Consider the following 16,064-nt stretch of genomic DNA (forward strand, 5'->3'; position numbering starts at 1 on the left):
GACTTATCAATTATACAACACTCAAGTATGACACGCACTGTCCTCATGACTGGTCACTAATCCAATTGCACACTGTTGTTTCGGTGTGACATCACAGTGCTGCCATCTGTTGCAGAACTCCCACACCTCTTAGAAGAAGGATCACTCATCTGTCTTGCCGTTATTCTGTCCAACACAGCACCTACAAAGCATTTTGGTAGGTAATAATCACACTTTTCTTCATATTTATTTGTGGGTGTGTTTATTCTTCAACCTATTCCAGTTCCATACTGATCAAAAATCGGACATGTTCTTAGGACTTTTTCAGTTTATTGTCACATGTAGAATCACATCACAAATTATGTGACATTCCTCCTGAATCACTCTGTATATGCTGTTCTCCTGCTCTTCATTAACCTTGCAGTGTCTGCTCATTTTATCAGCTTATATAGTTCAGCATTTATGTTAATTATTCATGTACCATTTCTCTGAGCAAACTTGTAAGCTGTTTCTGAGATTTGCCTCTTCAAATTGTCCAAGCTGTTTATCAGTAATGTTTCTACATCTACATTTATACTCCACAAGTCACCCAACGGTGTGTGGCGGAGGGCACTTTACGTGACACTGTCATTACCTCCCTTTCCTGTTCCAGTCGCGTATGGTTCGCGGGAAGAACGACTGCCGGAAAGCCTCTGTGCGCGCTCGAATCTCTCTAATTTTATATTCATGATCTCCTCAGGAGGTATAAGTAGGAGGAAGCAATATATTCGATACCTCATCCAGAAACGCACCCTCTCGAAACCTGGCGAGCAAGCTACACCGCGATGCAGAGCGCCTCTCTTGCAGAGTCTGCCACTTGAGTTTGCTAAACATCTCCGTAACACTAACACACTTACCAAATAACCCTGTGACGAAACGCGCCGCTCTTCTTTGGATCTTCTCTATCTCCTCCGTCAACCCGACCTGGCACGGATCCCACACTGATGAGCAATACTCAAGTACAGGTCGAACGAGTGTTTTGTAAGCCACCTCCTTTGTTGATGGTCTACATTTGCTGAGGACTCTCCCAATGAAACTCAACCTGGTACCTGCCTTACCAACAATTAATTTTATATGATCATTCCACTTCAAATCGTTCCGCACGCATACTCCCAGATATTTTACAGAAGTAACTGCTACCAGTGTTTGTTCCGCTATCATATAATCATACAATAAAGGATCCTTCTTTCTATGTATTTGCAATACATTACATTTGTCTATGTTAAGGGTCAGTTGCCACTCCCTGCATCAAGTGCCTATCCGCTGCAGATCTTCCTACATTTCGCTGCAATTTTCTAATGCTGCAACTTCTCTGTATACTACAGCATCATCCGCAAAAAGCCGCATGGAACTTCCGACACTATCTACTAGATCACTTATATATATCGTGAAAAACAATGGTCCCATAACACTCCCCTGTGACACGCCATAGGTTACTTTAATGTCTGTAGACGTCTCTCCATTGAGAACAACGTGCTGTGTTCTGTTTGCTAAAAACTCGTCAATCCAGCCACACAGCTGGTCTGATATTCCGTAGGCTCTTACTTTATCAGGCGACAGTGCAGAACTGTATCGAACGCCTTCCGGAAGTCAAGGAAAATAGCATCTACCTAGGAGCCTGTATCTAATATTTTCTGGGTCTCGTGAACAAATAAAGCGAGTTGGGTCTCACACGATTGCTGTTTCTGGAATCCATGTTGATTCCTACAGAGTAGATTCTGGGTTTTCCAGAAATGACATGATACGTGAGCAAAAAACATGTTCAAAAATTCTACAACAGATCGATGTCAGAGATATAGGCCTATAGTTTTGCGCATCTGCTCGACGACCCTTCTTGAAGACTGGGACTACCTGTGCTCTTTTCCAATCATTTGGAACCTTCTGTTCCTCTAGAGACTAGCGGTACACGGCTGTTAGAAGGGGAGCAAGTTCTTTCGCGTACTCTGTGTAGAATCAAATTGATATCCCGTCAGGTCCAGTGGACTTTCCTCTGTTGAGTGATTTCAGTTGCTTTTCTATTCCTTGGACACTTATTTCGATGTCAGCCATTTTTTCGTTTGTGCGAGGATTTAGAGAAGGAACTGCAGTGCAGTCTTCCTCTGTGAAACAGCTTTGGAAGGTCCATGGTTCACTTCATGAGACGGCAGGAGGCCTAATCATAAATTTAATTTTCTAATGTAAAATCATGCAAGACATTAATTTTCTGAAGGAATACTGGCATGTTTTTGTACTTAATATGTAGGCGTTTATTTCACTTATGGTTATTGATATGGGAATGTAAAGTATTGAAAACTATGTACTTTTTCTCAGAATTGAAATCTGCTACTGATAGTCTTATCAGAGTTATTATTCATCCTCATTGTCTTATATTGTCCTGGGCTTTGCTGCTTATTTCAAAAGAGTCTTAGTTCTTTCTAATGGTACTCTTCATCTGCTGACCATAGTGACATGATCACTATATACAAACCTGTACATATGTGTTGACCGAGCGAGGTGGCGCAGTGGTTAGCACACTGGACTCGCATTCGGGAGAACGACGGTTCAATCCCGTCTCCGGCCATCCTGATTTAGGTTTTCCGTGATTTCCCTAAATCGCTTCAGGCAAATGCCGGGATGGTTCCTGTGAAAGGGCACGGCCGATTTCCTTCCCCATCCTTCCCTCACCCGAGCTTGCGCTCCGTCTCTAATGACCTCGCTGTTGACGGGACGTTAAACACTAATCTCCTCCTCCTCCTCCATATGTGTTGACTTTGTACATTTATATCCATTTACCTGAAAGTTAATATTGACTATTTGAAAGTATGTTGAGCTACACCTATTTTTCATTACTTCTTTCACTTCAAAAAACGAGAAAATAATCGCTGCCCCAGTTTTGTATTCTTATATACTTGTAATTTTTTCATAACCATTTGAAACAACTTTTCTGAACTGCCTTGTATATATAAAACAAAGATCTTTATTTAAGGAAGTATGTATATGCCACTATCATCAGACTGTATGAAAAGCTAACAGAAACAAAGTATGTAGGCAAACAGTGTCTTACTGTGCCATAGCAGATGTAACATTATGAAGCCATGACAGATGAAAACTAAGTGCTAAACAGCAGATGGAAACTAAGTGCTAAACTAGGACTTTTTCCTTGACCAGTATCAGTGCTCTGTTATGCTTCAGCTAATTTATTGGGCTGTAGGATTCTGACGTACATGGATCTTGTGCCCAATATACAAAAGGCGACGCTCATACGGAATCTTGTAAACCCCAGCCTTACAGAACAGCAAATCATCTTTGACAGAACCCAAAAGTGCTGCTGTCTTCAATGGAGGGTGAAAAATCACTTTAACTTCGTATTTGGTCAATTTTGACGTGTTTCTAAATACAGCAAGAAAGCCGTACATTTAAATCTTTCTGCTACTTCTTGTTCATTCTTTATTTCCATTTTATGTTTTATTCATAGTGTCTTGTGTGTCTGCTAGTGACAATACCACTTAGCTTCAAAAATGATAAGTATAGGATGTTGTACTGCAGACTGTTCTCATTAGCAGGGCTGTGTATTTTACAAGCTAAAGTTCCGAGGATACTCATTGCCTGGAATAAATGGTGTCAGTTATTTGCATGTAAATATTAAGGTACATGATTTGGCTTCCAGTAAACTGTATGTCCAAGGTACCATCAGCATTGTGACAAACTAAAAAATACAGAAATAGAACACATTCCTCCTTTTTGATTTCCACTGTAAACTGAAATTTTTCATGGTAGAATTTACATGGTTTGAAAATTTTTGTAATTTGTCACCATGTGGTTACACTAAAAACAGTCATAATCATATTTCCAAAATTACTGTTGGTTTCAAACAGACACACCAGTGCCTCTTCCTTGGAGTCCTCCATGAATGTATGGACCACCAAGTGACAGCGGACTAGTAATGCGACACCATTACTCTCGTTAAAAATTTTTGTTATTAAATAGAAAGTACATCATAATTGACCTTTGCAAATAAGAGATAAAGATTCTAAAGTGGGAAAGCTGGTGGATAAGGAATCTGTATCAAAGCTGACAAATAAATCCACATTCTGTTTAGTCTCAGGGAGTTAAGTTTGCCAACAAAGTCCATAGAATTGCATGTGTCATGAGCACATTTTCCCACAAGAGGTCCTTGTTTGGCAATGCCGTAATTTGAAGAGCCAATGTTACTCACTATTTTTTGCATAGGAACATCTTTCATATGGATTTCTGGAAACCTGTAAAGCCCACGAGGAACCGTTTCACTTGATTCATTCTTCACGCAATTTATATCAGAAAGGGGGAAGCATTCAGAAACACAGTAGTCTTCCTTACCACAGGTTAGTGTCAACTCCACCGATTTTATGATGAGTGCTATCACTTGATAAACTGTTCATTTTATCATGATTGTCGCCATGAGACATTAAAACAGTAACATTATCTTTATCAGCTGGAAGAACCACCAACTGAGTATTCTGACAAAGTTTATGCAGTGTACCCCTTTAAGTGTTTTTGACCCTCTGCATATATGTTGGGTGCTGAGTCTCACATTTGATCTGTCACCTGATGTACTGTGTGTTAATTTACCTTTAATGTAACTCAGTTGCTGTTGATTGCCTTCTTTCTGTGTAGGTCTTGCAAAGCAGTATCTCCATAGAACCATTTACAGCCCTGGGTAGATATGAACTCTTCACCTTTGCAGCTGTTATTGGTGGAAGGGAAAATGATATCTACTCCAATTATGAAATGGCATCAGCATTTCATCTTTGACTGTATTGTATTTGGTTCAGTGGGTGTACAGATCATAGCTATTTTGTAACTTGGAGTAGATACAGTATAAATTAAATATAACATCAGCATTGGAGGCTTGACAAGAAGTGAGTGACACTTCATTATAGAGGTTCCTTTGTGCATTGCTGTTTACATTCTTGGAGAGATTGTCTGCTCCTTGACAATCAAGACATTGCAAGCCACAATGTCAAAACATAAAAGGCAGCACCCACAGCAGGTGAAGACGTTTATTCAGCATCGTGCCTTGCTGATAACTTAAACCACACTCCTCTCTGTTGCATAACTGTATCCTCTTTGTAACAACAGAACTAGCCTTTCTTAAAATCTTATTCAGAGAGACTGATTTTCTAAAATATACTAATCTGGCAAATTTGGAAATTATGCCATGGTTCTGGCATCTTAATTAAAAACTTAGAGCTCCATAATCTCACTTGCGAATGTCATAACTTAGCCAGTCATCAAAATCCTGACTCTGTCTCCTCATCAAAGAGGTACTTGATATGCATCTTGATTTTTTTCACCTTGTAATAATTCATATATTAATTTTTTTTTCTTTTTCTTGTATTTCAACCACACATCTGCCAGCCAACTTCAATGTGTGACAACTGAAGCTACAGTACTTGCTCTGTCATTTTAAACCATAGAAAACATGAGTGCCAGAGATGTCGATTGGCAGCAAAGAGTATGCATAAATTCAATCTGTGGCTGTGCGGTCAATCCATACTGGAATATCAGTTTGTCATTATTAGCTGCACTGAAGTAATGTCTTTGGCGAAAACTTTTATTAACAAAGATTCAATGTAGATAAATCATGGAATCCAGCACTTTCTTTCATAATCGTACAAAGGTGTCACTACAATGCAGCTAATAGTGACATAGATTGACCACATAGCCATAGATTCAATTGATACATATTCTTTGCTATCAATCAACGTTTCTGGCACTTGTGTTTTCTTTGGTTTAAAATGATGGAACAACTACTGTAGCTTCATTTGACACACTCTGAAGATGACCCAAAGATATACAGTCAAAATTCTAGCAAAAGAAGAATGAAAGTTTTGTGGCTGCACTCTTTAAATTTGATGATGGATGATTTATTAAGCTGCAAAAAGATCAAGATGCATGGTGTGCTGGTTGTCCCCTGTTTAGTTTGTGGATGCTGAATGAAATTTTGACTGATGTAAAACAACACTGAATTTATTATTATAAAATGATATTTGATCCTATAAACTACAGTTGTATATAGTACACACAATCATTGTGATGTATACTCTGTACAGAATAAGAGAATTCATTCTCAGATGATTGAGTGGGCTCTGAATTCTTCTTTAACATGAGAATTTTCAGGTGAAACTTAAGAATCCAACTACTACTCTGTACTTTAGTACAGTATAGTCGTGGGTCATCAATCCCATGGCCAATAGTCTAGTTGAGTTGAGTGACTGGTGGCTACGCAACACTATCACAAATACAACCTCTACTGAGGAAAAGTATTGCTGATTGTGAGGAATGTGTGGAAGCTCCAGTTAATTGCAAGTAGATATAATCTGGTCTTGGTGCCAAAGGAACATTCTCGAAGTACTCCATCAACATACGAAAAGTCATACTCCCATAAGATGGTGTTACATAATCAGTAGGCAGAGTGTTAGTCATAGATAATACCACATGTTAACCAAGAAGTGGCACAGAAAATTGCCCCTCCACATTACTATTAAAAGTGTAATCTGGATGTTAGAGTTGCAACTTGTAAATTATGTACCAGATAAACATTGATTTAACAGAATATATGGAACTAGTTGACCATGAGTAATTACCAGTTCATTAAGTGTGTAACTACCGATCTAACGGTAGCGTATTTTATCCATAATCAAAACATCCTCTGTCCGTGGTTCAATCCTGCCACTGCTCAAATTTTGATTAAAAAATCATCAGCAATGGTGGCCAAAGGCTTCCAGCATAAGAAGTCACCCTCATTCAGCCAGTGACTGTGTCAGAGAGGACGAAGGAGCGGACAGAGGTTCAGAGCACTCTCTTGCCCTTCGGGTGGGGTGGGAAACTGTCCCTAAAAGGCACAAGAATCAGCAGTGATTAATGGCATGAGGATGCAGAAGGCATTGGAAGCCACAGCTTTAAAGACACACATTGTGTATCCACAGGACCTGTGACCTGTAATTGGAAAAGTGTCATGATGATCACTCTGTTCCCCACTCAGATCTCCAGGAAGGGACTGTCAAGAGGGAGATGACCATGAGAAAAAAGATTGAATAACCAACGAAAGGCTAATGTTCTACAAGTTGGGGCATGCAATGCCAGCAGTTTGAACATGGTAGGGAAGCTAGAAAATCTGTAAAGGGGAGTGCAGTGGCTCAGTCAATATATAATGGGGAGGAGGGCGTTTTTGAAATAGAATGGGAAGAAGAAAAGAATTTCTTGTTGGACAACTATAGGGTAATATCAACAGCAGTAGAAAATGGTGCAATGGGAGTAGGGTTTGTTATGAATCCAAAGATGGGGCAGAGTGTGTGTTACTATGAACAGTCCAGTGACCAACAATAGATACACATGCCAATCTTGCCAGCAAAAGACGAGGAGATGGAGAAAGTTTATGCGGATATTGAAAGGGTGAAGCGATACATAAAGGAGATGAAAATCTAATAGTCATGGGGGACTGGAATGCTGTCATAGGGGAACTTGTAGAAGAATGGGTGACAAAAGAATATGGGCTTGGTACTAGGAATGAGACATGAGAGAGGCTGAATTCTGCAGTAAATATCAGCTAGTAATAGCGAATACTCTGAATGACAAGAGGAGGAAGTATACTTAGAAAAGGCCAGAGGATATGGGAAGAGTTCAGTTAGATTACATCATAGTCATACAGAGATTCTGAAATCAGATACTGAATTGTAAGGCATACCCAGAAGCAGGTATAGACTCGGATCACAGTTTAGTAATGATGAGGACATGGTTGGAGTTTGAGACTAGAGTGAAGGAATCATTACACAAAGTGGGATACGAAGGCACTACGGAATGAAGAGATACGCTTGATATTCTCTAAGGCTATAGATACTGTGATAAGGAATAGCTCAGGAGGCAGTTCAGTTGAAGAGAAATGGACGTCTCTAAAAAGAGCAATCACAGAAGTTGGACAGAAAAACAGGAACAAAGAAGGTAATTGCGAAGAACAATGGGTAACAGAAGAAATTCTTGAGTTTATTGATTGAAAGAAGGAAATACAAAAATGTTCAGGGAGATTCAGGGATACAGAAATGCAACTCACTTAGGAATTACGTAAATCGGAAGTGCAGGGAAGCTAAAGTGATGTGGCTTCATGAAAAATGTGAAGAAATCGAAAAAGAAATGATTATCGCAAGGACTGATGCAGCATATAGGAAAATCAGTTCAACATTCAGTGAAATTAAAAGTAAGTGTGATAACATTAAGAGTGCAATGGAACTCCACTGTTAAATGCAGAAGAGGGGGAGGACAGGTGGAAAGGCTACATTGAAGGTCTCTGAGGGAGAAGATTTGTCTGGTGACATGATAGGAGGAGGAACAAGGTTCGATACAGAAGACAGAGTGGATCCAGTATTAGAACCAGAATTTAAAAAATCTTTGGAAGACTTAAGATCATATAAGGCAGAAGAGACAGGTTACATTCCATCAGAATTTCTAAAATCACTGAGGCAAATGACAGCAAAATAAGTTTTCAGTTTGGTGTGTGGAATGTATGAGTCTGGCAATACACCATCTGACTTTCGTAAAAACATCATCCACACAATTCTAAAGACTGCAACAGCCGACAAGTGCAAGAATTATTGTGCAGTCAGCTTTACAGTCACTGATCCAGGTTGCTGACAAGAATAATATACAGAAGAATGAAAAAGAAAATTGAGGATATGTTAGATGATGATCAGCTTGGCTTCAGCAAAGGTAAGGACCCCAGAGAGGCAGTTCTGACAGTGTGTTTGATAATGGAAGCAAGACTAAACAGAAGTCAAGTCACGTTCATGGGATTTGTCAACCAGGAAAACGCCTTCAACAATGGTGCAAGATGTTCAAAATTCTGATAAAAATAGGCATAAACTACAGGGAATGATGGGTAATACTCAGGATGTACAAGAACCAAGAGGGAACAATAAGAGTGGAAGAACAAGAACAAAATGCTCAGATTAGATAGGCTGTAAGACAGGGATGTAGTCTTTCATCCCTTCTGTTCAATCTATACGTCAAAGAGGCAAAGATGTAAATAAAAGAAAGGATCAAGAGTGGAATTAAAATTCAAGGTGAAAGAATATCTATCAGTGATGAGATTCACTGATGGCATTGCTGTGCTTAGTGTAAGCGAAGAAGAATTACCAGATCTGCTGAATGGAATGAACTGTCTTAAGATTGTGGATTGAGAGTAAATCAAAGAAAGATGAAAGTAATGAGAACAGTGAGAATCTTGAAATCAGGATTGATGATCATGAAGCAGATGAAATTAAGGAATTCTGCTACTTAGGCAGCAAAATAACCCACAATGGACAGAGCAAGGAGGGCATAAAAAGCAGACTATCACTGGGAGTAAAAGCATTCCTGGCCAAGAGAAGCCTGCTAACATGAAACATAGGCCTTGATTTGAGGAAGAAATTTCTGAGAATATATGTTTGGAGTACAGCATTGTATGGTAGTGAAACATTGACTGTGGGAAAACCTTAAAAGAAGAGAATCGAAGAATTTGAGATGTGGTGCTAAGAAAATAATGTTGAAAGTAAAGTGGACTGATAAGATATGCAGTCTAGAGGTTCTTTGCAGTGTCTGTGAGGAAAGGAATAACTGGAAACACTGGCAGGAAGAAAATACAGGATGGTAGGGGATCTGTTAAGTGTTAAGACATCGTGGAATAACCTCCATGGTACTAGGGGGGCGGGGGGGGGGGGGGGGGGGGTAAAAACTGTAGAGGATGATAGAGATGGAGTATATTCAGCAAATAATTGAGGACGTAGGTTGCAAGTGCTACTCTGATATGAAGAGGTTGACACAGATGAGGAATTCATGGCGGATCACATCAAACCAGTCAGATGACTGAATGCTGCAAAACTCTTATCATCGTGCTCAGGGTGATTCGTACCTCGATGGTGATGGAATACAATGTGTGCTTGTGTATCAAGCATCATTCTTAAGTGTCTGAAATACTCAATCATTCAGAAATTATTGTACAACTCCTCACTAGGCTGCATTCAGTTGCTCTAAGAGCATTCTCCAGTCACTTTTCATTTTTAAAGGCAATTTGTTCCGAAGTAGTTTGGACTATGGGAACAGAACTAGATTCAGTATGTGTGTCGTAGGCCCTTGAAAATACTGTTCTAAAGGGTATACTTTTCCAAAAAATCATTGATGATATATTTTTTTTAATATCCACTGATTGTAGATGTGTAAATACCCATGAAATCACAGTACAGACTATGAACTACACTATTAAATTGCTTTTTATTATGTATTGCAGCCTAAGGATGCCTGACTTGAGGCTTTAATATACAGTAAACAGATTTTACAAGATGATCACTTCCATTCTGTAAGGCAGTACACTTAGCCTTTCTAGTAAGTTGGTCCAACCTTCCCAACTCAAGACAAGGAGAGAAAAAATTTCTTTCTGCTTATGATAGCAACATTGTTGTCATTGATAAAATACCAGAACTCTTTGTTGAGAGGCAAATGTTTAATTTTTCTAAAAGTGGGAAGTTTAATGCTCTACTCACCTCTTGCTTTCTGGATGTGAATGGCACACAAAATCTTGCAAAACTACAGTGAATGAGGCAAATATTGGTGTAATGTACACACAAAAATTCAGTACCAGTTAAATACTATCATTGTCTTTCACAAAGTTCTGTTGTACAGAGCTATTCGAGACTCACACTCACAGTTGCAACCCCTGTCTCAAACAAAGACATTGCAAGGCTCCAACTGACCAACACTGAATCCCTGACTGAATGTGACCCACTGTCTCTGAATGCTCTACTGGAATTGCTTATATAATTATATTCCAGCAGTGCATTCAACAAACAGAACATGCTTGGAAAGCCCCCTACCTGCTCCATTAAATTTCTGATAAGTTCTCCCAGTTGTAATAATATCTGCTTCCTAATTTTTCCTACAATAGACAGATGCTTAAAGGATATACTGTGTTTAAATTTTTTCTCTATTTTAATGAATATGGCTTATACAACTTTCGAACTAGAAGTGTACTTTCAGTTTTCGCTGTACAGATAAATTCACTTGAAATTTGGTACATTTTTATCATTTTGTAGCCAGAATATGGTGCTGTAATAGGTAGGTTATTATTTAGTTCTGAGGGGTACATCATTTGTTTTAGTTTATGGTATTCTAGGCCAAATTTAACAACTTTGGGAAAACCTGGAAAATATTGCCCATAACACAACAAACTTCTAAACGATTTTATGGCAAGACACATACTATTACAATTTCAGCTCTGTAGCTTCAAATTTCAGTAGATGTGAAATTTCAGTAAATCATCAATAACTTGGAAAATATTTAAAATAACTCTACAGAAACCTTATCTAGTATACCAAAACACTACCCTATTAAAATTTCAACTTTGTATGTTCAGATTTCAGAGTATATAAAACTTTCTTAAAACTTAAATTTTTATGAAACAGTTGAACTGAGGAATTCAAACTCAAGGTTAATTATCTTTACACATTTTGACACATCGAGGTAACAAAGTACTTTAAATCATCAAAACTTTTTTGGTGGCTGTTGCGTAAAAGTATGACATCTTGCCCAGATAAGCAGTTCACGCGCTTGGTTTATAAACAGTCCCAGTGTCTCCAGCTTCTATTTTTGACTCACACCTGCTGTTAGCTATCCATTGTACTTGCTTCCCAAAGCTGTCACATTATGATATATGTTTATACTGTAATGAGAAAGTCTTAAACTCAAGTTTGATGATGCATAATACTACTGTCACAATTTTTGTGAGCTCAACATCTCCCTCACAGACAGCTTTTCAGACAGGCAGAAGGCACCATATGGAGATGTAACAGAGATAGACTGGATGTTCATGGCCATCACAAAAACTGGGCTTTAAAACGTAAAATATAGGGGGTTTCTGACACTACTGCATTTTTTCCTTAAATATATCAATTTGTTAAGGTATATTGAAAATGAGCATTTTAACTAGTTGTCATCCTGCATGGGAATTGCCAAGTAGGTCCAGTGGATCTGGGTCTATTTTCTTTGTACACTCCATCTCATCAGCAGTGACATCTATACTTCATCCTGATTCACATGGTAAGTCCAAGTGTACTTGGGTTACCTACACTTATGGCACTATGGATCATAGTTTTGTCCATGACTGGTATTTGCAGCATCATTCTCTTTGGAATTTTGTGATCTGCACATTTATAACTGGTTTTTGCTTTTCTGGTTGTGCTTTGCCCTCATATATAATGATTTTGTAAGAAAATCAGGAAATTTTCACAGATCTTCAAATTCAGTTTCAAGTCTATTTTAGTTTTTAAGTATGTGATCATATTGTAACATAATTACATGATAAATCAGCTGCCTGGTGTACAAAAGATTGGCAAATCCTTTTGCAAATGATTTTTATGTGCTTGCTGCAGGAAGAATGTAAACTTTTGGCATACTGAGTACTCTTCATCATGAAATACTGTACATCAGAGATATATTGTGCTTTCGTATTTCTGTTACATAGTTTGATCACATTGTTTCTGAATAAACTAGTTGAAATTAATTTGGCTGTAGAAAAGCCTAGGTGATGCTGTTTTATATTGATCCTGTTCCTAGCTGGAAAAGGGGGGGGGGGGGGTGTTCGTAACCAGCCTTAGTAGTGTGAACAGAAACAGAGGGCTTGAAATCTTTGCTGAAAAGGGAAGTTTGTTTAGCGACATAATAAAGTATCTGTTTTTAAATACTTGGCTACATTAAATGAAATGTGTTGCCCATTATCAGCCACAAAATTCCGGTCTCGAAGAAATGGATATTGATGTCATCGAGGAGTCCAGTCACCAAGCTGTCACTGTGCCAGATATCCAACCTTCCCAGATGTCACAGTCCTCTCAGAGTAAGTTGAAAATGAATCATAGGCATTACTATGTCTTCTTAAATGCAAGTAAATGAATCTGAATGTTTATGTGATCACTTAATTAGGTTCTATAACCCATCATCAGGTCCCTGTTTATTTATAACTACAAAATAATTTGTACGTAAATTAGTGTTATGTATGTGACGCGCATGTAATAAAATACATGTTTTGAAACATTCGACATTTTTGCATCAACACACACTTATGGATCTATGGAATACATATATAAAGTAAATGGAACTATTTTGAGATGGACGAGTGAGCCAATTTAAAAAAAAAAAATACATTTAGTTTTTCAAAATTAGCAATGAATCGAAGTATTTTTTTCTACATTCCTGCAATATTTTATGTTGGTATACAAATAAGTAAAAAATGTGATCACAGATTTTCCAGTTCCTGCATTAATCTAGTTCATCTGTGTGTTTTCCGGACATACTTTTTCCCTTTCAGTCTGCTTTCAAAATTTGGTTTACACACAAATCTCAAAAAAAATTTCTAACATTGTCAGGTGTTTTGTGCCTTTATTCTTACATTTATCTACTAGCTTATCATTCCTCAATTTCTTAAAAATCGGTAAAAGAAAGAGGGCGGGGAAGGGGGGGGGGGGCACATTTTTCATGTCTGTATGAATGAATGTTACAGTTATAGGTTTGTTTGGTGAAAATAAGAGAATAAAATAAAATAGTCAGATAAGATTAGTTTATGACCATATACCAGTAAGAAATCGACACAAAAATGGAGGTACAAAGTTTCAGTCGAGGTCTGTGGAACAGATTGTCACAAACAGAATAAAGGCATTGAATGCTGTTAGTAATCATGTGAACCAACATAGTAGACACTTGCAACTGTGCAAAGTAATAGTACACTAGACTCGCATTCAGGACAGCCCTCCAGATGCAGCAGTTACTGAAATTTGTTTCCTGTGTCATATTATTACATCATCTTACTTTGTTCTACTTTTTCAATTAATTTATGTAGCAAAATATAGTTTGTACATAACTATTAATCAGATTGTCAAGCTGCAGTACATACAGCTTCAGTGTGAAAATATTGTTATTTTTCATAAGGGAGAAGATAACTAAATACAAGCTATGTCAAAAAGATTCATTCCATTTCATGAGAGCATGCACATAAAAATTTGTGATACCTTCTATACAGTTGTTTTTAGGGTCAAATTTTTGATTAGCGTTTCAGAAATGTTCAATGTGGCCTCTACTGGACATACAACAAACATCTAGACTATAGTCAAACTCATCTCATACTTCTGAGATCATTCACTGATGTTACTATGCAGCATTGCAGTTCACCAAAAGTTGCTGAAAGGGGAAGCACGTAGACACCCTCTTTCACATAAAAAAATAAAATAAAATCTTGTACATCAGATCAGGTGACCTCAAAAGCCAAGGGTGCAATACTTTTGGAAGCTTTGAGCTATTGAAGCTACAGTGCCAAACTCATGACAAAAATCACACCGCTCAGTTGTAACTTAATTGCTCCTGCAGGTCTGGAAAACACTAAACACTTTTTATTGCTGTGTTGTTGCCGTGTCGACTCGGTACACACTGAATAATGAGCAAGCAAGCAAGCAAGCTAGCTGCACCAGAGAGACCCCTACCAGCTACCATGTGAACCAGTAAATCACAGCTGATGCCTAGGTAAACTTTTAGTTTTGATGTGTGCATGAAAATTCACCCCAGGATTCTATCTTTATTCATGTCGAAGATACAGTTGTGTGAAGTTGGATGAATCTATATAAAATATCCTGTGCTTTGTTGCTTCATTATCTCTCACTCTAATGAAATTACCATTAATATAGCAAACATAACAATTAAAACAATCAATTATTGATAAAATTATTTAATTGGATGGATAAAAAATCTACTCACCAAGCAGTGGCAGAACACGCACATAAAACACTGTTGTGATTGGCAAGCTTTCAAAGGCAATGGCTCCTTCAGGCAGAAGGATTGAAGTGGAAGGAAGGAGGGGGGAGCAAAAAGACTGGAGAGGTCTAGTACAACGGGTAAGTTTCGGGAAAGTCACCCAGAGCCGCGGGTCAGGGGAGACTTACCGTACAGGATGAGAAGGAAAGACTGATTGTTGGGGACTGCATCAGATGAGATATCTACATCTACATCCATGCTCCGCAAGCCACCTGACGGTGTGTGGAGGAGGGTACCTTGAGTACCTCTATTGGTTCTCCATTCTATTCCAGTCTCGTATTGTTCGTGGAAAGAAGGATTGTCGGTATGCCTCTGTGTGGGCTCTAATCTCTCTGATTTTATCCTCATGGTCTCTTCGCGAGATATACGTAGGAGGGAGCAATATACTGCTTGACTCCTCGGTGAAGGTATGTTCTCGAAACTTCAACAAAAGCCCGTACTGAGCTACTGAGCGTCTCTCCTGCAGAGTCTTCCACTGGAGTTTATCTATCATATCCGTAATGCTTTCACGATTACTAAATGATCCTGTAACGAAGTGCGCTGCTCTCTGTTGGATCTTCTCTGTCTCTTCTATCAACCCTATCTGGTAAGGATCCCACACTGCTGAGCAATATTCAAGCAGTGGGCGAACAAGCGTACTGTAAGCTACTTCCTTTGTTTTCAGATTGCATTTCTTTAGGATTCTTCCAATGAATCTGTCTGGCATCTGCTTTACCGACGATCAACTTTATATGATCATTCCATTTTAAATCAGTCCTAATGCATACTCCCAGATAATTTATGGAATTAACTGCTTCCAGTTGCTGACCTTCTGTATTGTACTAAATGATAAGGGATCTTTCTTTCTATGTATTCACAGCACATTACACTTGTCTACATTGAGATTCAATTGCCATTTCCTGCACCATGCATCAATTCGCTGCAGATCCTCGTGCATTTCAGTACAATTTTCCATTGTTACAACCTCTTGATATACCACAGCATCATCCGCAAAAAGCCTCAGTGAACTTCCGATGTCATCCACAAGGTCATTTACGTATATTGTGAATAGCAACGACCCTACGACACTCCCCTGCAGCACACCTGAAATCACTCTTACTTCGGAAGACTTCTCTCCATTGAGAATGACATCCTGCATTCTGTTATCTAGGAACTCTTCAATCCAATCACACAATTGGTCTGATAGTCCATATGCTCTTACTTTGTTC

The 16,064-nt window shown here is 38.5% G+C and overlaps 1 protein-coding gene across 3 annotated transcripts in view; it reads left to right on the top strand.

The window, feature by feature from the left end:
- The window catches only part of LOC126148860 (uncharacterized), a 98,546-nt gene that overhangs the window by 45,242 nt on the left and 37,240 nt on the right, over positions 1-16,064 (top strand). For all 3 annotated transcript variants that reach the window (XM_049915782.1, XM_049915780.1, XM_049915781.1), the window contains one exon: positions 12,781-12,892. In XM_049915782.1, coding sequence (XP_049771739.1) covers positions 12,805-12,892 — 88 coding nt within the window. In that variant the 5' untranslated portion in view covers positions 12,781-12,804. The remainder of the gene's footprint in view (positions 1-12,780; positions 12,893-16,064) is intronic.

Source organism: Schistocerca cancellata, chromosome 2 (assembly GCF_023864275.1).
Source record: "Schistocerca cancellata isolate TAMUIC-IGC-003103 chromosome 2, iqSchCanc2.1, whole genome shotgun sequence".
NCBI lineage: Eukaryota > Metazoa > Arthropoda > Insecta > Orthoptera > Acrididae > Schistocerca > Schistocerca cancellata.